Source organism: Neopsephotus bourkii, unplaced genomic scaffold (assembly GCF_033783945.1).
Source record: "Neopsephotus bourkii isolate Nb327-2 ecotype Australia unplaced genomic scaffold, CSIRO-AGI_Nbou_v1 NB_414, whole genome shotgun sequence".
NCBI classification, from domain to species: domain Eukaryota; kingdom Metazoa; phylum Chordata; class Aves; order Psittaciformes; family Psittacidae; genus Neopsephotus; species Neopsephotus bourkii.
Genome location: NW_026900918.1, coordinates 1,176,301 through 1,196,691, shown reverse-complemented (window position 1 = coordinate 1,196,691; position 20,391 = coordinate 1,176,301). Strand labels below are relative to the sequence as shown.

The 20,391-nt window shown below is 61.8% G+C and overlaps 2 protein-coding genes across 4 annotated transcripts; one reads left to right on the top strand and one right to left on the bottom strand.

Moving 5' to 3' along the window:
• Positions 1-3,139: 3,139 nt before the first annotated feature.
• On the top strand, positions 3,140-10,944 carry MICAL1 (microtubule associated monooxygenase, calponin and LIM domain containing 1). 3 transcript variants are annotated; one of them, XM_061349414.1, is made up of 24 exons: positions 3,140-3,388; positions 4,082-4,289; positions 4,392-4,508; positions 4,700-4,795; positions 4,875-5,030; positions 5,268-5,368; positions 5,628-5,885; positions 6,253-6,368; positions 6,449-6,575; positions 6,849-6,921; positions 7,382-7,532; positions 7,608-7,795; positions 7,901-8,010; positions 8,088-8,138; positions 8,225-8,302; positions 8,585-8,756; positions 8,845-8,927; positions 9,016-9,478; positions 9,569-9,651; positions 9,801-9,899; positions 9,991-10,081; positions 10,165-10,264; positions 10,355-10,428; positions 10,519-10,944. In XM_061349414.1, the coding sequence occupies exons 1-24, from the start codon at positions 3,140-3,142 to the stop codon at positions 10,647-10,649; spliced, it is 3,375 nt and encodes a 1,124-aa protein (XP_061205398.1). In that variant the 3' UTR covers positions 10,650-10,944. The 3 variants fall into 3 exon arrangements, with proteins under 3 accessions (XP_061205398.1, XP_061205397.1, XP_061205399.1); XM_061349413.1 differs by having other exon boundaries at positions 9,991-10,084; XM_061349415.1 differs by lacking the exon at positions 4,700-4,795 and having other exon boundaries at positions 9,991-10,084.
• Positions 10,945-11,833: 889 nt separating this feature from the next.
• On the bottom strand, positions 11,834-16,334 carry SMPD2 (sphingomyelin phosphodiesterase 2). The gene is made up of 10 exons (XM_061349443.1): positions 16,238-16,334; positions 15,716-15,812; positions 15,535-15,611; positions 14,588-14,681; positions 14,410-14,499; positions 13,988-14,070; positions 13,644-13,776; positions 13,466-13,570; positions 13,230-13,386; positions 11,834-12,553 (listed from the first exon to the last, which is right to left on the bottom strand). Exons 1-10 carry the CDS (start codon positions 16,285-16,287, stop codon positions 12,213-12,215), a joined length of 1,227 nt encoding a protein of 408 aa, XP_061205427.1. The 5' UTR covers positions 16,288-16,334; the 3' UTR covers positions 11,834-12,212.
• Between the last annotated feature and the right edge of the window lie 4,057 nt (positions 16,335-20,391).

Genomic DNA, 20,391 nt, shown 5'->3' with positions numbered 1-20,391 from the left:
AAGGGGTGATTTTGGGGTGCTGATTGGGGGGGGGGGGGCTGTTGGAACACAAAGGAAATGCTCAGCCCCGCCGTGCCCGTGTGCTGTGGGATGCTCGGGATGCCGAGCAGGGATGCTCTCTGGTGGGGGGGCGGGAAGCGCTTTGTCTTCGCTGCCCCATCCCCAAAGTCTCTTCCGGCGGTCCCCCCGCCGCATTCTTGCTGCTTCTCTCCCCCCGGGACAAAAGGGAAAGAGAGCAGCCCCCACTCCTCCTCCTCGTCTCCATTCCCAGTACTGCCAGTGCTCCCAGCGCCGAGTGGGATGGAGTGGGAAGAGTTTTGCTGAGTGCTTCTCCCACATCCCACCCCTCTGCCCAGTGGGATGCTCCAAGGACCTCGGGAGTGAGTTCTAAGAGGGGGTTTAGGGCTGGTCCCATCCCAGGGCTGAGCCTGGGGGACACAATCCTGTGCCTGGAGTGGATGAAGACTCCAGTACATTTGGGTAGCCAAATCCATGGTACCTACCCCAAGACCCCACAGGGGCAACAGGGGCTGGGGGTGAAGGAGAAGCAGGAGGATGACAAAGATGTGGGATGCAAAGCCTGGCCCTGGGCAGACTTCTTGTGCCGAAACTCAGCTGCAAGAGGCAGCTCCCCCCCATGGGGCTGGTAGTGGGTGAGTTTACGCATCCCCCAGGTGTTGTCTCTGCCTCTCCTCAGGATGTGGCTGGACTGTGGCTTGTGAATCCCCTGCAAAGGGAACCCCAAAATGCCCCAAGAAGTGCTCACTTCTGCTGCTGGCTGCACCTCCAAGGGGGGATTTTGGCCTGTGCTTTCCGGGGGGGGAGCTCCCCCACCGTGACCCTGCTGCCAGGCTCTGCCCTTGCTACTGCTGGTGGCTGCTTTGTCCCCTCTCCTCCACTCTTCTCCCCACAGCTCCGTGCTGGGGGCCTCTGCCCATGCACCCACATCCCTGGCTCAAACCAGAGGATTCGCAGGGATTTTCCCCTCCCTTCAAGAGCTGGAGGCCTTAGGGCCCTCCTGACATTGCTGGAAGGGAGGGGGTCTCCAGGCTGGATCCCAAACCCAGAGCAGCCTGGTCCATGCTGGGAGCCAGCTCCCAGAGGCTGGAAATCCTCCCAGCTTTCATTAGCTCCGCATGGAGCCGTGTCCTTCCCCACCCCGTTTCCATGTGCCTGGAAGACATGAGCTCGCCCGCAGCCCAGCACCCCCAGCACAGCCCGCCCTGGCCATCTCCCAGGGGACCACTGCTTCTCTTCATGCAAGGACACAGCAGAGACCCCGACCTACAAAGCAGGGTGGGATGTCCCTGCTCCAGGGACGCTCCACATGCGTCATTCCGGGGTGATGTCCCCACCAGAGCCAGCATGAGCTGAGTCAGGGCTGGCTCAATTCTACACCACCAACAACCCCCCCCAGCTCCTCCCTCCAGCTTCCAGGAGCAGTTTTAAGGGAAGAGATGCAGAAGGCATCCATGGGGAGAGCAGAGCCGGAGGCAGCCTGGCTCAGCACCATCCCTGGCCTGTGGGGCTTGAAAGCTGCTTGCTTGCACCAAACCTGCAGGAACCGAGTATCGGGGGGGTTCTGCCCTTGCTGACAGTGGCGGGGGCTGAGCTGACTGAAGGGGATGTGTGCCAGCACCAGCATCGTTTCCGTAGGAAACTTGGTGTAACACAGGGAGCGTTGTTCTGCCGCCTCCGAGCTTCCCTGCCCCAGCGCTGGGGCCTGAAATCTTTCCTGGGAAGCGTGCTGCCCCCGCCATCGTGCCCAGTGGGAACTGGGGCCTGGGGGGGGTGAGGTTTGCAGCTGGTGTGGCCACAAGGGCTGGAGCCCTCGGGGGAAGAGCAGGAATCAGCACCCTGCTGTGAACGCATCGCTCCTGTCCTCTGTCCCCATGCTGCTGGGCTGGGGACCGAGCAGGGGGTGCCGGCTCCTGCTCCCTGCCTGCTGGATGCTTTGCCCTTGTGTCTGCCCAGGGAGGAAGAGGTTCCAGTGCCCGGGTTTCCTGCCTGGGAGGGAAGGTGACCTGCAGAAGTGCTTTGCAAAGCGCCTGCAGGCGGAGGGAAGCTGCTGGAGTGAGGCCAAACCTGAAACCCGTCTAGGATTTGGCCTTTCCAGCCTAAATTTAAGCCCAGGCTTAAACCCCTCCATTCCCCCACCCCACCGAGGGCAGCCGGGTTCAGATGCTGCCTCATTCCCCCTCTGGCATCCTCCAGGGTGCCACCACGTTGCTGCCAGTAACACCAACAGGAGAGGGCAAAGAGCAATGGTTCAAAGGTGGGAGTGTTCCGGCTTCCCAAGACTTTCACCAGTTCCTGCTTGGCAGCACCACAGATCTGTGGGGCTGGGGGAGGCTTTCCCAGCCCTGGGCCAAGGCAAAGCTTTGTGCTTAGGGTGGCAAATAGAGGATGGCATAGGACAGTGCTGAGGGGACAGTGCCAGGAGTGGGATAGGGATGCAAGCAGTGCTGGTCCCAGGAGAGATGCCAGGAGCGCATCTCCCAGGGGATGCAGGGGGTTTGGGGTACCCATGGGGAGTGCACTGCACCTCTCCTCCTGCAGGTTCCCTGGCAGCAGTTCCTTCGCTCGTTTGGGTTTTGGGGTTTCCGCACTGGTACTTCCTCTGTGCTCATCTGCGTCTGCCCTGCTCCAGGGGTGGCAGAGGCAGAGATGGGTGGAAAAGTCACCCCGCTCCGGTTCTAACAGCCAGGCTGGTGGGATGGGTCCAGTCCTGCTCCCCAGGGCTGGGTCTGGCTGCGTTCGGTTTGCCCCTGCACCCAGGGCCCAGCTCCCAGTCCCTCCCCTGGTGAGGCTGAAGGTGAAGAGGAAGGAAGCGGTGGGTTTGTTCCAAGCACCTCTCCCTGCTGCAGGCACGCGCTGCACGGAGGAAGCCGCTTGCTGCCACCGCAGCCACCCCCTCCCCTGACGTCACTGCCCAGTGTGACACCGTGGCTCGCCGGGTGCAGCACCCAGGGGAGACTTCAGCGCCCGCTGCCAGGAAGAGCCCCAAGAGCACCCCCGGGTGGGAAACCTCGCACCCAGACCAGGTATGGGACTGGGATGGGTTTGAGGATGGGGGTCAGCAGGGTCCCCCCCCCCGCTTACCTCTGCTGTCCCTCGCCAGGCTGCGCGGTGAAGCAGGATGAACGCCCCGGCCAACCCGGCCCATGGCATCTTCGAGAGGTTCCTGCGTGCCGGGGAGTGCCGGGAGGTGCTGGGCTGCTTCAGGGAGCTGTGCCAGGAGCTGGGGCTGCAGGGCAGCGGACTGCAGCTCTACCATGGCCTCAAGGCTGCCCTCAACTACTGGAGTGCCAAGGCCCTGTGGAGCAAGCTGGATAAGAAAGCTGGGCACAAGGACTACGACCAGGGCACAGCCTGTGCCAGCACCAAGGTACCGGGTGTATGGAGTGCAGGGTTTGGGTCCCTCCTTGCTGTGTCCTTGTCATCAGGGTGAGAGCATCACTTGGGGCACCCTGCCCCCCACCCCGGGAGGATGCAGGATGGGGTTGATGGGGTTTAATGGGGCAGGGTGTTAATGAGCACCACTCCTCTCCCCGTGGCATGATGTCACCTCAGTGCCACCCAGCCAACAGCGTCCTTCCTCCTCCTGGCTGCTCCTCACTGGGGACACCTCATGGGAGGCTGCGAAGGGGCAAAGGGACCTGCCAGGCCCTTTTTGGAGGACAGGACTTCCCTGGGGCTCAGGCATCCTATTTCTGTCCAAGAGCTGATAGCTTTTGTCCCCAGTACTGGTGCCCCATCATCCCCCCAGTCTTATGCAGGAGATGGAACCCAAGTCCTGGTTTTGAGCCTGTTGCTGGTGAGATCCCATTCCGGGCTGTGCTTTATCTCACTGAGCACTTTGCATTGCTGCCCTGGGCAAAGGCAAGGTTCAGGCAGCCAGAGAAGCGAGGGGCTCCCCACAGGACCCCCATTTTGCAGAGAGAAGCAGTGCATGCAGCGCAGGGGATGAGGGCACTGCCTGAGAGAGCCAGATCCTGGGCTGGGGAAGGAGGGAGATGCAGCCATGCTCCTGCTGTCTGTGGGGTGCCCATCACCTTCACACCACCCATCCCCTTGGCAGTGCCTGGTGGTGGGCGCTGGCCCCTGTGGGCTGCGGGTGGCCATCGAGCTGGCGCTGCTGGGTGCCCGCGTGGTGCTGCTGGAGAAGAGGGATTCCTTCTCCCGCAACAACGTCCTGCACCTCTGGCCCTTCACCATCCACGACCTGCGGGCGCTGGGCGCCAAGAAGTTCTATGGCCACTTCTGCACCGGCACTCTGGACCACATCAGTGAGTCTTTTAGGGGGGGGCAAGCTCTGCACCCTCAGGGTCCCCCCGTTGTCCCCACAAGGAGCAGGGGTGCAGCCCTGAGTGTCCCTGCTCCCATCGCAGGTATCCGGCAGCTCCAGCTGATCCTGCTGAAGGTGGCTCTGCTCCTGGGGGTGGAGGTGCACATCCAGGTGCAGTTCAACGGTCTCATCCCCCCAGTGGGCAAAGCGGGTGGACAGGGTAAGGTGTTGCTGTGGCATCTCTGGGGACAAGGACAGGGATGTGGGTGGCTGCTCTGAGCCCCCCCCGGGCCCTCTGCTAGTCCAGGCCATGCCTGTTTGCAGGGGGATGAGATGCAAGCGTCTCCCCCCTGCACTGGAGCACGTCCCAGTTGAGAGCCAGCCCACTGGTGACGGGCGCTCTCCCCGCAGGCTGGCGCGCTCTGCTGCAGCCCAGCTCCTCGCCCCTCAGCCACTACGAGTTCGACGTCCTCATCTCAGCCGGTGGAGGCAAATTTGTCCCTGAAGGTGACGGCAGAGGGACCCTGCACCCATGGGGTTGGTACAGGGGGCTCAGGCGGGGGCTCACACCAGTGCTATCCCGCAGGGTTCAAGCGGAAGGAGATGAGGGGCAAGCTGGCCATTGGCATCACCACCAACTTCATCAACCGCCACAGCCGGGCCGAGGTGGAGGTGGCCGAGATCAGCGGCGTGGCCCGAATCTACAACCAGAAGTTCTTCCAGAACCTCTACAACAAAACAGGTCGGTGGTCCCAGCCCCGGCAGGGGGGTGCGCGGCTCCGTGTCCCCTCCTGGTGCAATTGGAGGCTCAGCCCTGGGATGTCTTAAAGGTCCTTTCCAACCCAGCTGATTCTGTGTCCCCTGGATGCGTGTCCCTGCCCGGTACTTCATAGCAGGGGACAATAGGTGGCTGAGCTCAGTGTGGGGGCTCCCCGTGGCTCTGCCCCATGGCTCAGCAGAGCTCCTTGCCCATTCCCAGGCATCGACCTGGAAAATATCGTCTACTACAAGGATGACACTCACTATTTTGTCATGACGGCCAAGAAGCAGAGCCTGCTCAAGAAGGGGGTCATCCTCCAGGTGAGTAGGGCAGGATCCAGCCCTGGGATCCCATAGGATCCCATAGCGATGGAGGGGAGGATGCAGACCGTGGGTGCTGGTTTGACCCCGCACCCCTGCGATGCTGAGGGCTTTGGCAGCCTGTGCCAGGGGAAGAATCCTCCTGTAGGGCTCACAGCCCCAGGCCCAGTGGCACAGCTTCACCCTAGAACGGCTGCACTCAGGCTGGGGGGCAGACACCGCCTCCCATGTCCCAGCCAGCTTCACCCCATCCTCGCAGGACAAAGCGGACATCGAGAGCCTCCTCTCCCCAGAGAACGTGAACCGGGACGCCCTCCTCAGCTATGCCAAAGAAGCTGCCAACTTCTCCACCAACTACTGCCTTCCCCAGCTGGAGTTTGCCCTCAACCACCGGGGCCTGCCGGACGTTGACATGTTTGATTTCACCTGCATGACACGCTCGGAGAACGCGGCGCTGGTGCGGGAGCACAACGGGGTCCGCCTGCTCCTTGGGCTGGTGGGCGACTGCTTGGTGGAGGTGAGGGTCCCCCTTGCAGCACCATTCCCTCAGTTTCCCTTTTCCCTGCAAGATGTGCTGGTTGTCATATATTCCCCATCCCTAAATACTTCTTGCCCCATCTGCCCATCCCCAAGTCCCACTGTCAGGATGCTCTGGTGGGGTTACACCTTCCCTGGCCCCACCAGGGATCAGGGTGAAGGAGCAGCCCAGCTCCTCTCCAGAGGCAGCCGCTCTGGCTGGGGAGGACACAGGCACCATGCTCGCTGTGTGTCCTGCTGCCTCTCCCTGCTTTCATCCCCGGCCAAGCCTGGCAGCTCCCAGCCTCTTCCCAGCCATCCCGCCCGGCCGTGCTGCTCCAGCTCCACCTCTGCCTTTCCCTTCACAGCCTTTCTGGCCGCTGGGCACTGGTGTGGCCCGGGGCTTCCTCGCTGCCTTCGATGCGGCATGGATGGTGCGGCGATGGGCGGCCGGGACGCCCCCGCTGGAGGTGCTGGCTGAGAGGTGAATATCCCCGTCCTGCTGGGCTGGACCCAGAGCGGGTGGGGATGAGCACTGACCCCAGCCGTGTCCCTTCCACCCAGGGAGAGCATCTACCAGCACCTCTCCCAGACCTCCCCGGACAACACCAACAAGAACATCAGCCAGTACAGCATCGACCCGGCCACGCGCTACCCCAACATCAACCTGCAGGCCATCAAAGCCAACCAGGTACCCAGCCCAGGTCCTGCCATGGGGCAGCCACCCAGCCCAGCCTCCCCAGTGGTCAGGGTGACACCAACTTGCACGGTCTCCTGTCCCAGAAGGGTGTGAAGCTGAACGTGGTGGTCCCCAGGGCCAATTTAATGCATTGTGCATTGTGGATGCGGGGGGTTCTGGGGAGGTTGGGGTGTTTGGGTGTCTCCTTGCTGGGCTTAGCTCTGGGCAAGGCACCACTGGCTCTGTGCATGTAGTGCCCCACCACTGGCGTGTCCCCATCTGCAGGTCCGGGACCTCTACCTCGTGGGCACAGTGGAGGTGGACCACAAGAGGAAGAGTGACAACAGACTCAGCACTGGTAGGAGCAGCCGGTCCTGCCTCGGCCCCCCCAGCACCAGGACCCCGCATTCCTCCCAGCAGCCCAAGCCAGAGCAGCTCCTGTCCTGATTTTCCCTGGCTCCTGTCCATCTGCCCACCGCACTCCTCCCCGCACCAGCTGCCTTTCCATCCCAGTGGCACTGCTGGTTTCCATTCCCTCTGCCCATGCCCCCTCTGGGGACCCAGCCGCAGCTGCAGCTCAGGGGGGAGGTTGTTGTCTCCTCCTGGCCTGCACTGATGTTGAGCTAGGAAATCCTGACAGATGCTTTATCAACCCATTTATTGAGCCTCGGGGGGGGTGTGGGGTGTGTTGTATGGCGGGCATCTTGTGTCATCCCCATGGGACCCCTTCCCCACTAAAGCACTGATGCTGGGTTGCGGAGCGGGATGGGGGTGTCCCCTGCCGCTTTGGGGTGGGGATACGTGTGCTGCTTCCCCAGTGGTCTCCAGAGGTGCCTATGAGGACCTGCTGAGCTGGTGCCAGGCCAGCACGGCCGGGTACCGAGGCGTGGACGTGACCAACTTCACCACCTCCTGGACCAGCGGCTTGGCCCTCTGCGCCCTCATCCACCGCTTCCGGCCTGACCTGGTGTGAGTGCCTGGGACCCCCACCGGTACCCCCCAACCTGCAGAGCACACCCTGGTGCCAGCCGTGTCTCCCTGCAGGCACTTCGAGTCTCTGGACCCCCAGGATCCCATCCGGAACCACCAGATGATGCTGGACGTGGCGGAACAGGAGCTGGGCATCCAGCCTGTCCTCTCCAGCATTGAGATGGCCACCATGGCAGAGCCCGACTGCCTGGGGCTCATCACCTACCTCAGCCAGTTCTATGAAGCTTTCAAGACCTCACCAGGTATGGATTTTGGGGTGACGTATCCTATCCTGATGCTCCTCTGGGGCTGGGTGGGTGCCCCCCGCTTTGTAGGGTGCGTCCCATGGCTGTGTCCCCTCTGTGCAGAGGCAGAGGAGGTCACCAAGAAGTCGTTGTTTCCACTTGGTACACGAGGAGCCATCCTCTTCCTCAGCAAGCAGCAGAAGAGCCGGAGCCTGACCCACAAGCGCGCCCAGGTGAGGGATCCCCATCCAGACCCTCGTGACACCCCAAAACCATGCCCCCTTCCCCATCCTAGCTATCCCCTTTGCAGGACAGTGCCCAGAAAGATGCTGAGGCCAAGAGGAGCCGCAGGGATGCTGAGGTGGGTCAGCAGAGGGGTGCTGTGCCCCAGGGCGCAGTGGTCCTGGGGAGCAGTGTGAGGCTGACCCTCCCTTGGGCTGCTCCTAGCTGGAGACAGGGCTGGATGCAGACATGCCGGATGATGCCCGTGAGCCGCCACAAACCACCCCCATGGACCCAGGGCAGGTTGGTCCTTGTGGGTGGGTGGGCGCTTGTGGGGGCAGCGGTGGGGCTGAGCCAAGGGTTGGGACTGGAGCTGTGCAAGCAAACACCCACATGCTCCCGGCTCCTCCCTGCCTGTTTCCTGACCCAACTGGTTTTCCAGAGCCAAGGCTTTGCCACTCCCTTGCTGGTGCCAGCAAACCTGAGCTGCAAGCGGAGAACCCCCCCCCAACCCCTTTAGGCTGCTGGGGCAGGGTGGGCGCCAGCCCCCCGAGTGCCACCGCACCCTGCCCCGTGTGCCCGCAGCCAGCGGCCGCCCGCGGGGACAGCAGCGACGCCTGCTACTTCTGTGGCCGCCGCGTCTACATCCTGGAGCGAGCCAGCGCCGAGGGACGCTTCTTCCACCGCGGGTGCTTCCAGTGCTGGCAGTGCGGGGCCACCCTGCGCCTGGGCGACTACGCCTGCGATGAGCAGCACGGTGAGGGGGGCGGCCCGGAGGGGATGCTCAGGGGAAGGCTTCTCCACCAGCCAGGTCATTGCATGGGTCTGGGGTTCCCCCCCTCCAGGTCATTTTTACTGCTCGCTTCATTACCCCCATCCAACCGGCATGGATCCGGCCCAGGATGAGCCCCTGGTGCTGCCTGATGGGGTAAGTTGATGTAAATCCCCATGGAAAAGGGGGAAGGTGGAGGGGGGTGGAGGGGGTACTCCTGTGCTGCGTAACCCCTCTGCCATAGGATGCCGCTTGCATGCCCTCGGATGCTGGGAGCCCATGTGTGTCCCCCAAGGATGGTGTACCACCGGGTCCCCTGCAGCCCCCAGCAGCAGCGCCGCGGCTAGGGGAAGAGCGAGGGGCAGTGGAGGACGCTGTGGGTGATGCTGGTGACATGGAGCAGCAGGAGGAGCTGCTGGCACAGCCCAAGCAGGATGTGAGAGAGGATGAGGGTCCCAGCGCGGAGCCCAGACGGGTGGCAGAGGAGGGTGAGGAGGGTGGTGGCAGGAGGAAGATCGTCCTCACGCCACTGGAGAAGCTCAAGCTGTCCACGCTGAACCTCACCAGTGAAGCAGAGCCTGAGCCACCACCGAAGCCAGCTCGTCTGTGGCTCCAAGCAGCACCTGAGGCCCTTCCTGCTCAGTGGCCAGCACAAGATGCCTGGGAGGAAGAGCAGGAAGAGGAGGAGGAAATGGCCATGGAGGAAGGTAGGTGACTATGAGCTGGGGTCTCTGAGCAGGGCTCTGGGTCCCTCCACTACCCCAAAACGGTTCAAAACGGTTCTTTTCTTGGGGCAGCTTTGGAGGAGAGTGAGAGTGAGGAGGAGGAGGAGGAGGAGGAGGAGGAGGAAGGCCCGAACCTTGGCATCAGGGTGGAGTCGGTGAGTGCTTTCCCTTAATAGCAGTGGCCGCACCAGCTCAGGCAGTGCTGGGGCTCTCGTTGACATCTCCTCTCAGAGTCATTGGGTCAGGCTCTGACGCAATGACTGGGGCAATGACTGACCCCTGCCCATGCCCCTGTCCCTCACAGGGCCTGGACCCGGGGGAAGAGGAGAAATACCCCACCTGGAAGCGCACCCTGACCCGCCGGGACAGGGAAGCCCAGATGAAGCGGTTCTGCAAAGCCCAGGTAGCCCCGTGGGACAGAGCTGGGTCCCCATCCCCTCCATCCCACTGCAGGAGGTGCCAGCCCATGGGTGATGACTGCCCTCCCTTTGCAGGCCATCCAGAGGCGGCTGGAGGAGATCGAGGTGACATTCCGGGAGCTGGAGCAGCAGGGCATCAAGCTCGAGAAGTTACTCCGGGATGAGGGTGGTAAAGCCAGGGTGGATGGGGCACCACGAGCACCGTAACGAGGGGGTCTGCGCCCCACTCACACCCCCCCTGCCCCACAGGCACCCCGGCCGACCAGAAGACGCAGTGGATGAACCAGCTGCTGTACCTGGTCCAGAAGAAGAACAGCCTGATGTCTGAGGAGTCAGACCTCATGATCGCGTAAGGCTTGGGGAGGATGCTCCGGGTTGGCATGGGGGGCTCAGCTCACCCCAGCCCCCCGAGCCCAGCGGCCCCCTTCCCTCCCCGCAGCGTGCAGGAGCTGAAGCTGGAGGAGCAGCAGTGCCAGCTCGACCAGAAGCTCCGGGGCTACATGAACAAGGAGGGTGAGTTCTGGGGCTCCTGTGCCTGGTGGGGGGAGCATGATGGGGCTGTGCCCCCCCCCCCAGCCCTGCTCCAGCCTCCTGCTCTCATAGAATCCCTGAAGACACCCGAGGATCGTGCAGCCGAGCAGGAGATCCTGGTGCAGCTGCTGGACGTGGTGAACAAGCGCAACGTCCTCATCCACATCCAGGAGGAGAAGCGGCTCAGTGAGCTGCAGCCCTGACTCATGTGGCCTCAGGACACACGGGTTCCTCCCGCGGGGGGACAAGAGGTGTCCCCCCAGCCTGGCTCAGCATCACCTCTGGAGGTGATGCCTGAGGTGCTGTGGTGAATCCAGCTCCCTGCTTGCCAAAGCTGCCATGGAGAGGTTGGACCCATTGGTGGATACCTGTGTAGGGAGACACCGGGGAGCACCCTGGCTTGGGGGTGCAGAGAGGGTTTCCCCACGCTTGGCTGGATTGCCTTTGCCTTGAGCTTGCTTGAGAACAAGATCTGCAGGAGGCTGCAGGACACAGGCACTGTGGGGTTTGCCACAGGAGGAAGCAGCCCCGCGTGGAAGCAGGGTCTCGCTCAGTGCAGGAGGTCCTGCAGCCATCACCTCTTCCAGAGGATGCTGCCCGGAGGCTTGGCTGGGCCATGGGAAGTGTTTTGCCAGCAGAGCCCCTCGTGCTCGAGCTGAACCTGCCTCAGGACGCGTTCTTGGTGGGACAGAGGTGGCTCATCACAACCTGCCCAGCTCTGGGCACTGGAGATGTGACCCTGGCCACAGCAGGGAGGTTGCAGTGCAGATGCCAGATGTGGAGAGGCAGTGTCAGGAGTAGCCCTCGGAGGACACCCTGGGGCATCCACCCACACTGAGGACATGCCTCCTAATCCAGCAGATCCATCCACCCCACACTGGACATCCAGCTCTTCAGGGACATGTGGCTCTGCAAGTGGAGCCAGGGACAGACGGGGCTGACCCCACCACTCTGCATTGCTGCTTTCGAGTGCCACATCCCTGCTCTCCCCAGCAACTGCTGGAAGCCAGTCAGACCCCCCCAGCCCGTGATGCCCCAGCACTGGGGAAGGGGCTGTTTGTCCAGCAGCTCCCAGAGGGGACTGTGCTCAGGGCCAGTGCTGTGTGGCACCAGGCTGAGGCCTGCGTCCTCCTTGTCCCTTTGGGGTTTCTCCTGCTTGGCAATGCCACGGTTGTTGTGGGGTGGCCTCCACGGCCAGACAGTGCTTAAGCACCAGCTATGCCGAGCATGGAGGTCCTGGGTGCGGGGTCCTCTGTTAGCAGTGCACCCCCCTCTCCATTCCTCATCCTCCCTCCCCAAACCCTCCTGTCCTCGTTGTGTCTGCACCAGCCCTACAATCCTGCTGCAAACTCCCCCTTCCTTTGAATAAAGCCTCCCCAGCCCAGCACCAAGGGTTAAAACATCACCTTTATTTCTACCTGAGTCAAATCTGGTTGCTGGAGCAGGCACCAGCTTTCACCAGGAGCCCCTGAGGCCACCCCAGGCTGAGCCTCTGGAGCCTCTCGGCCATGCTGGTGGGTCCCTCCAGGTAAAAAGGGTGTGTTAAAAAAGCGATTAAAATCTGCCTCCCCCCGGGTTCCCATGGGGGCCAGCATGATGAAACTGGCCCCCAAAATCTTAATCTCACCCAGAGAGGCAGCTGTGAACCTGTGCCACCGATGCGGCCACAGCGCTGCTCACCTACAATCAGAAGTCAGCTGGAAAAAGGGACCTAAAGAGGCCAGGATGGGGCTGTGGGGACACCGTGGGACATCCACGGCATCAACTCAGCCGTCGCTGGGCCGCTCCTGCAGCACCCGCAGCGCCATCCGCATCTGCTCCTCCGTGCCCTGCAGCATCTTCACCTCGATGGTGTGGAAGAGGTGGAGGCCAGTGGCCAGGAGGAGGATGCCGGCGGCGAGGAAGGCCAGCAGGGAGAAGGAGAGCTTGGGGAAGGGCTGCCCGCCCAGCCCCGCCAGCGTGCCCAGCACGGCCGCAGCCTGCAGCAGCAGCAGCAGCAGCGCCAGCACCGCCAGCCTGCCCGTGGAGTAGCGCTGCCGCTGCGCTGCCCGCAGCCCCACGCCGACCTCGGTCCGTGCCTCCGTCACCACGTCCACCAGCGCCGGCGCTGCGGGGGGCAGAGGTGGCTCAGCAGGATAGGACCCCCCTGGCATCCCCCATTGCCCTTTACCCCCCCCAGTAGGGCTTTTTCTCCCACTGCCCTGCTCTGCCTGCCCACGCAGGCACCCCAAGGGATGCCCTAAGCAAGGGGAAACCTCCTCCAAAACTCCATCCAAATTATAAAATCCCAGACTGATTTGGGTTGGAAAGGACCCTACCACGGGCAGGGACCCCTTCCACTGGAGCAGCTTGCTCCAAGCCCCTGTGTCCAACCTGGCCTTGAGCACTACCAGGGATGGGGCAGCCACAGCTTCTCTGGGCACCCTGTGCCAGCGCCTCAGCACCCTCACAGGGAAGAGCTTCTGCCTTAGATCAAACCTGAACTTCCCCTGTTTCAGTCTGAACCCATCACCCCTTGTCCTATCACTGCAGTCCCTGATGAAGAGTCCCTCTGCAGCATCCTTGTAGCCCCCTTCAGACACTGGAAGCTGCTCTGAGGTCCCCACACAGCTTCTCTTCTCCAGGCTGAACAGCCCCAGTGTTCTCAGCCTGGCTCCATACAGGAGCTGCTCCAGATCCTGAGCATCCTCACGGCCTCTTCTGCCCACTTCATCCAGCTCCAGCCCATCCACCAGCCCCTATTCCACAGCACATGGGGGACCCTGGCAGCACCCCCACCTTACCCGCTGTGCTGAAGGTGGCACTCGCAGCCTCTCGCTGCCTCCTGATGTGCAGCGTTGCCATCACAGCTTCATGGTCTGAGAAGGGGATGTCCCTGCCTGGAGCTGACCCCGTCGTGGTCTTCAGCTCTTCACACTTTACCACGAAGCTGGAGATGGCCTGGGTGAGGTGACAGGGGGCTCGTGATGCTTTCTCCCCCCTGCTCCTCCCGACTGATGGCCAAGGCACCCCCCGTTACCTTGTAGAGGATGTAGTCAATGCGAATACCGAGCGGGAAGGGCAGCAGCTCTGTCTTGATGGTGAAGCAGTTGTTGGGGATGAGGGTGCAGCCATCCTTACAGCCCTGAGATGAAGCACATGGGTGGGTGGGGGGCTCTCAGTGCGCCCCAGGACCCTGCTTCCCCCCTGCTGCTCACCTCAAAGTGCTTGGCCTCAGCAAAGGCATCCTGCAGCCCCGTCCAGCCGCGCAGCAGCCGGATGCCCACGTCCTCAGGGTGCATGTTCAGGTCCCCCCCCAGCAGCACCACATCAGCTGCCTTTGAGGTGTGTCTGTGGGGGTGGGGACAGCTAAACCACTGCCCCACAGCGGACTGGGGTGACTGGGGCCCTCCCCAGCGCTCCCCAGCCTTACTCCTGACTGGGACTTGGTGCAAATGGAAGCTCTCTGCAGTGCAAGCCCCAGGGGCAGGGGTGACCACACGCACCCCGGGGACCTGCAATGGGGAACCCCGTGGGACTGGGACACCCCACAGCTGCTCACCGGATGAACTGGGCCAGCTCCCAGGCCTGCACCAGGCGGTGGGGCAGGTAGGCGTCCTTCTCCCGGCAGTATTCCGCATGTAGCTGGTGGGGGGGGCAGAGTGGCCGTGACCCCCACGCTGGCACCTTCCTCACTCCTTGGCTCCCTGCACACCCACCCAGCCCCTCTAGATGGTCCTTTTGGGGTCTGGATAACCCCTCTGTCTTCATCTCACCCCCTGGGGACAGCCTGGGATGCTCAGCCAGGCTGGGGGTCTCTGCCCCTCTCCAAAGCAATATTTCATTACATCAGTACAGAGTCCCATGAGATACGGTGCAGAGCAGTGGTTAAAAGCAAGGGGACAGCAAAGGGGGGGTACAGCCACTCATCCCCCTCCTCCCCATTGCCGCCCCCAGTGCCAGGTCCTTCCCCAGGGCACTCACATGGGTGACATAGACATTGAAGATGATCCCAGAGATCTTAATGATGACAAGGCCGACGGACTTGCCGCAGAACCAGTCCCCGTGCTGGAGCTGCCAGAGGGGAAGTGGCACAGGTTGGGGGGCTGGTGAGGCTCCATGGGGCCAGGAACCGTGATGCCATGTCCCCCATCCCACTCACCATGTAGGGGTACCCATTCAGCGAGTACTGGTAGAGGAGGGTGTCCAGGATGGGGAACCTGGAGAAGACGCAGAGGCCGCTGCCGATCACCCCACTGCAGGAGGGGAAAAGCACAGTGAGAAGTGTAGGTACAGAACCCCAGACTGGTTTGGGTTGGAAGGGACCTGAAAGCTCCTCCAGCTCCGACCCCTGCCACGGGCAGGGACCCCTTCCACTGGAGCAGCTTGCTCCAAGCCCCTGTGTCCAACCTGGCCTTGAGCACTGCCAGGGATGGGGCAGCCACAGCTTCTCTGGGCACCCTCTGCCAGCGCCTCAGCACCCTCACAGGGAAGAGCTTCTGCCTTAGATCCAACCTGAACTTCCCCTGTTTCAGTCTGAACCCATCACCCCTTGTCCCATCACTGCAGTCCCTGATGAAGAGTCCCTCTCCAGCATCCTTGTAGCCCCCTTCAGACACTGGAAGCTGCTCTGAGGTCTCCACGCAGCTTCTCTTCTCCAGGCTGAACAGCCCCAGTGTTCTCAGCCTGGCTCCATACAGGAGGTGCTCCAGCCCCTGAGCATCCTCATGGCCTCCTCTGGCCTTGCTCCAACAGCTCCATGTCCTTATGCTGGGGACACAGGCACTGCACACAGTGCTGCAAGTGGGGTCTCACGAGAGCAGAGCAGAGGGGCAGGATCACATCCCTCACCCTGATGGTTAAACTTGTTTTGGTGAAGCCCAGTATATAGTTGGCTTAACCACAAGTATATGGTGCCCCCCTCCTCCCTCCTGCCAGCCCCAAGCCAAGGGGCTCCTCACACCCCAGGGTTCCACTGTGCTCCTGTGAGCACCCCACTCTCCACATGGGACAGAGGTGACCTACAGCACCTGCACTGGTGTCTCCATGTGGCAAACACCAAGGATGTGTCACAGCCCCACGGGCAGCCCTGAGCTTGGCCCCTCTCACCTCCGGAAGTAATGGGAGAAGGGGTAGCATCCTCCCAGCTTCACCTTCAGCTCACTGTAGTCCTGCTCGCTCCACACCTGGAGAACAGCAGCATGGGCTGAGACCGGGCTGAGACCGGGCACACCTCGTGTCACAGCCCGGGGCTGACAACAGGCGCGTGCAGCTCAGGGGCTGCCCCCACCTCCTGGAGCAGGACCAGGTCGAAGCGCTCCTGGCGCAGCACGTCCCCGATGAGCCGCACGCGCTCCTGCCGCCGTTTGCTCAGGTAGCGGATGGCCCTGATGGAGAGAAGGGGAGGTCACAGCTTGGAGGAGGGGGGGGGGTGCAGGGGGTGATGTGGGCTGCCAGTGCCTGAAATGGGGGAGCGAGGGCTCCAGCACTGGAATGGGCAGGAGGCAGACTGAGAGGGGAAGGGAGGGGCAAGGGCCACCGGGGGACATGGGGACAAGAGGGATGCACAAGCAGGCTGACTGGGGACAGCTCTTCCTGCCCACAGAATCAAGGCAGCTCATCCATGGTTGGGGGGTGAACGGGGGGGGGGGTGTTTCTGGGAGGAGCAGGCACAGAGGGGATGGGAGCACAACCCTGACAGGCGCAGGGCTGGGAGAGCAGTGTGAGCCCGAAACAAAGGGGACACAAAGGGTGGGCCCCCTCTCCCAGTGCAGGGGTCCCTATCCCCACCCCAGAGAGCCCCTGGACTCACCAGCAGTTGAGGTCGAAGACACGGAGCTGCAGGGTGGAATCTCCCTCCATTGCTCACCAGGGCAGAGGGGGGTCCCGTAGGGACGGGGCGGGGGTGACAGCCCCGGGGAGCTGGCACAGAGAACGGGTCAGATCTGGGGAGCCAGGCTGGGACAAAGGAGCCTGGCCCAGGCCCCCCCCTCCTCTCCCACCCGCAAGGGCCATCCCAAACCCCAACCTGCCCCTAATCAGGGACCCACGCACCCGAACAAGACGGGTGACTCCTGCATGCCAGGGACGAGGACACCGGTGAGTCAGGGACGGGGTTCAGGGCTCAAGCCCTGGAACTTTAAGTCCAGTTTCAAAGCGAATCTGCTTGGCACGGGCACGGGACACCCACCCCCCCCGAAGCCCCCTCCGCGCCTCGGAGCCCGTGGACACTTTTGGACACCCCAAGCCCCGGGAGGGCCCGGAGCAGCCCCAGCGCTGCCCGCTTAGAACCCCAGGAAAGTGACCCGGGGCTCCGGGGTGACGGGCGCGGGCAGCCGGGCTCTGCCTGCCCCGGGGGCTCCCAGCGCGGCTCATCTCGTCCCCACGCCGTGCGGTGCCAGCCGGTATTACCGGTAACAACCCCGGGGACGCTCCCGACGGGACCCGGCGCGGAACGGGGATGGGATTGCGAGCAACAGGCGGAGCGGGGCCGGGAGCAACAACAGGCGGAGCGGGGCAGAGAGAGGGGCCGGGAGCACAGCAATAGGCGGGGCGGAGCAGCGGGAGAACGGAGCGGAGCGGAGCGGGGGGAGCGCGGAGCGGACTGGGATCGGGATCGGAACCGGACCTGGTGCGAGCGGGAGCGGTGCGGGGCCGCGGGACTACGCGTCCCGGCAGGCAGCGCGGAACGGGAACGGAACGGAACGGAACGGAAAGGGAAGGGGAAGGGAAGGGGCCGCCCCGGGAGGCGGGTCAGGGCCGGGAGGTGTGAATGGGTCGGGGGTGGGTGTGATGGGTGCGGATACGGTGCGTTGGCAGGCGCTCTGGGGGACAGCAGCGGTAACGGCGGCTGCGCTCGCCTCCCCAGGGCAGCCCGCGCAGCTCCTGGCAGCTCGGGCTCCCATCCCAGCATCTTCTCGGAGGCCTGTGGGATCCTCCGTGATGTCGCTGTCATCCTCTCTCATTAGCACCCTGGTCCCAGGTCTCCTCGGGAGCATCCCGCAGCCCCCCCGGGCATCTCTCCCTTCCCTTCCCCTACTCCTGTCCATGGGCTCATGGGAAAGGCGGCAGTGCCCAGTATTTGAGCAGCTTTCCTCCTCCCCTGCCTCCTCCTTCACAGCCCTTACGATGGCACTGCATGCACGTCCTACAGCCTGTTCGCGGGGCACTGATGCTCTCAGCAAGGGCTGGTATGCACGGGGTGCTGGTGAGCCTGGCTCTGCTGTCAGGGTCTCTCTCGATTCTGCGTGTTGTTTTGTTGCCATTCCCAGCCTATGGCTCAGGCTGGATTAGCTCCACACGGAGCCCACTTAGAAATAAGTCTCTTGGATGCCTTAGCCACAGAATCACGGAAGGAGGTGAATTCCCCCAGGGACCTGGCAAACACCACACACTGCACAGGCCCTGTGGTGCTTCAGGTGACAGCAAAGAGCCATCTGTGCTCTGGGATGGGTGGCTTCCCCAGCTCATTTCTCACCCAAGCCAAGGACCAGTCGTTATCTGATGTAGCAGCAGCACTGCCCAAGCCAAGCAGTTTCCCCTTACTGCTCTTTGATGGGATGACTTTCAGAGCTCTCTGGAGGCTTGAGGAAATCACAGAATCCCAGCATGGGTTGGGCTGAAGGGACCTTAAAGCTCCTCCAGCTCCAGCCCCTGTCATGGGCAGGGACCCCTTCCACTGGAGCAGCTTGCTCCAAGCCCCTGTGTCCAACCTGGCCTTGAGCACTGCCAGGGATGAAGCCCAGGATATGGTTGGCTCTTCGGGCTGCATTTCCCAGTGGTTGGTCAGACTCAGTCCTCCATCCCCTGATGCCAGTGTGAGCAAGGATGTGACCCCCTAAGATATGTGTCCCTGCACCCAGTGATGCTGTGCAGCATATGCCCCAGGGTGGGTTAATCCAGGAGTCACCTTCCCTACAGAACCACCCCTGGTGATGCAACCACAGCAAAATGCTCTTGAATGTGGTGTTGCAATGCCCAGAACTGTGGTCCAGGGGAAGCGTGACCCAGCCAAGGGGTTTCATGGGCTGTAGCAACCCTCATAGTCCTGTCTGTTGGAAGAAAACCACAAGAAATAAACCAATATGAACTTCAGAATGACTTGAGCCAACCCATGAACAAATAATTTTAATGGTTTTCTTTTCAGCAGACTGTAGTTTTCTTGGAGCTCCACAGTCTCCTCTCTTTGAAGTTGGACAGATACAGTAAACACAACAAATATATGATACAACCCATCACAGCTGGATTAAAAAAAATACACAAAAAATATAATACATTAAAAAAAAGGGATTTTTTTTTAACATTGTGGACTGACACAGCTCTAAAAATGGTGATTGTAACCCTGGTAAGCTTTACAAAGTCGTTAAAAAAATAAAACAGTACTTCATGTGAAATTCATAAATACACTGGAGGAGAACAGAGGGGATGGGGGGATGAGAAAGTGTCTCTGGGTACCAGGCAGCGTGTGCGGGGGGTGCGGGTGGGCACCCCGGGATGGAGGGTGCAGGGATGGATGCAGGGATGGAGGCACAGAGCAGTCCAGTTCCAGAAGAGCTTCGTCCCCTGTGCACAGGGAGCAGGGCACGCCTGTGTTCTATGGGGGGGAAGTGCTGAGTTTTCATTCCCAGAGTTTTTAGGTCAGTGAGTGAAACGGAAGAAAGAAAAAGAACCACGAAACAACAAAGAAGCATGCTACATACGAGAACTCGGCCGGGCAGCCCGGCACAGCCCTGCGAGGGGGTGCCCATGCCTTTCCCTGGATTTCTCCCTCTCTCCTTCCCCCTGCTCTGCTGTCCCTGCTCCATCCAGGCCCACCACCGAGTGGCTTCTTTCAGCAGCGAGAGGTTGAAGTCCCCACATCTCATGGAACGTGGCACCACAATGGCAGCCAAGGCCCTTTCCAAAGCTTTGGGGCAGTCCCTGTTCTCTACACCTGGCAGCATCAAGACTAAACCCCCCGGTCCCATCACCCCTGGCTCCAGCACCCCTCAACCCAGTCCTGCACCTCCCGCTGCCTTCACTCCACAAGAAACCCGGCCAGACCTGCCCATCGCAGGCTCCTCGTCCCCCTGCCAGCCTCCTGCCACCACCTCAAATCCCAACCTCTGCCCCTCCGCATCCCTCCTGTACCCTGGGGATGCTCAGTCCACGCAGAGCCTAGGGACTGGATGCGCTGCCTGGGCCGATTTTGGGATGCAGCCACAAAAGCACCTCCAAGCAGAGCCAGTCCCCTGTTCTGGTGTCCTTCCTGTCCTCTGCCCCTCTCTGCCTCTCTCTGTCCCAAATTCTGCCCGCTCGCAGCCTGGTCTTGCATTGCACAATGCGCTTCTTCTCCCTGCTCCAGCTGCTTCCCCAGCTGCTTCCCATGGGATCCAGGCAAGCCAGCCGGAGCGGCGGGGGGGAGCAGCTGAAACCACAACAGTCAACACCAAAAAAGTCCAAAAAGGTGAAATGAACTCCAACAAAAGGATGGAAAATGCAAAGTAAATCAGGCAAATCCACCCACAGTGCTCTCTCCTTGATACTCCTCAGCAAGCAACCACAGTGGGTATGTTTAGCCTGGGTCGCCCCAAGTGCAGAGCTCAGGGGATCCCACTGCCACGTCTGCAGCCCTTCCTGGAATGGGGACACCCCCAAATCTTCCCTACAGGAGCTGTTCCCCAAGCCCAGCATGGCTCTGACCCATCAAACTATAGTGTCACCTCTTCCATCACCAGCACATGGGGTGAAAGGAGGTCCTGGACACCAGAGAGGGTCACAGTCCTGCTTACAAGCACGGTGTCTTCTTAAAAAGTATTAAAAAGCACTTTAATTTAAAAAAGGAGAAAAAAAAAGAGCCATAAAAAACCAAGACTGCATCGTCAATGGCCTCCCACTTCTGTGCCACCGGCTCCCAGTGCCTCACCTGGGCATGGAGAAGGAGCATCCTGGGTCCCCTCCACCCTGTCCTACCCTGCTCCAACCTCA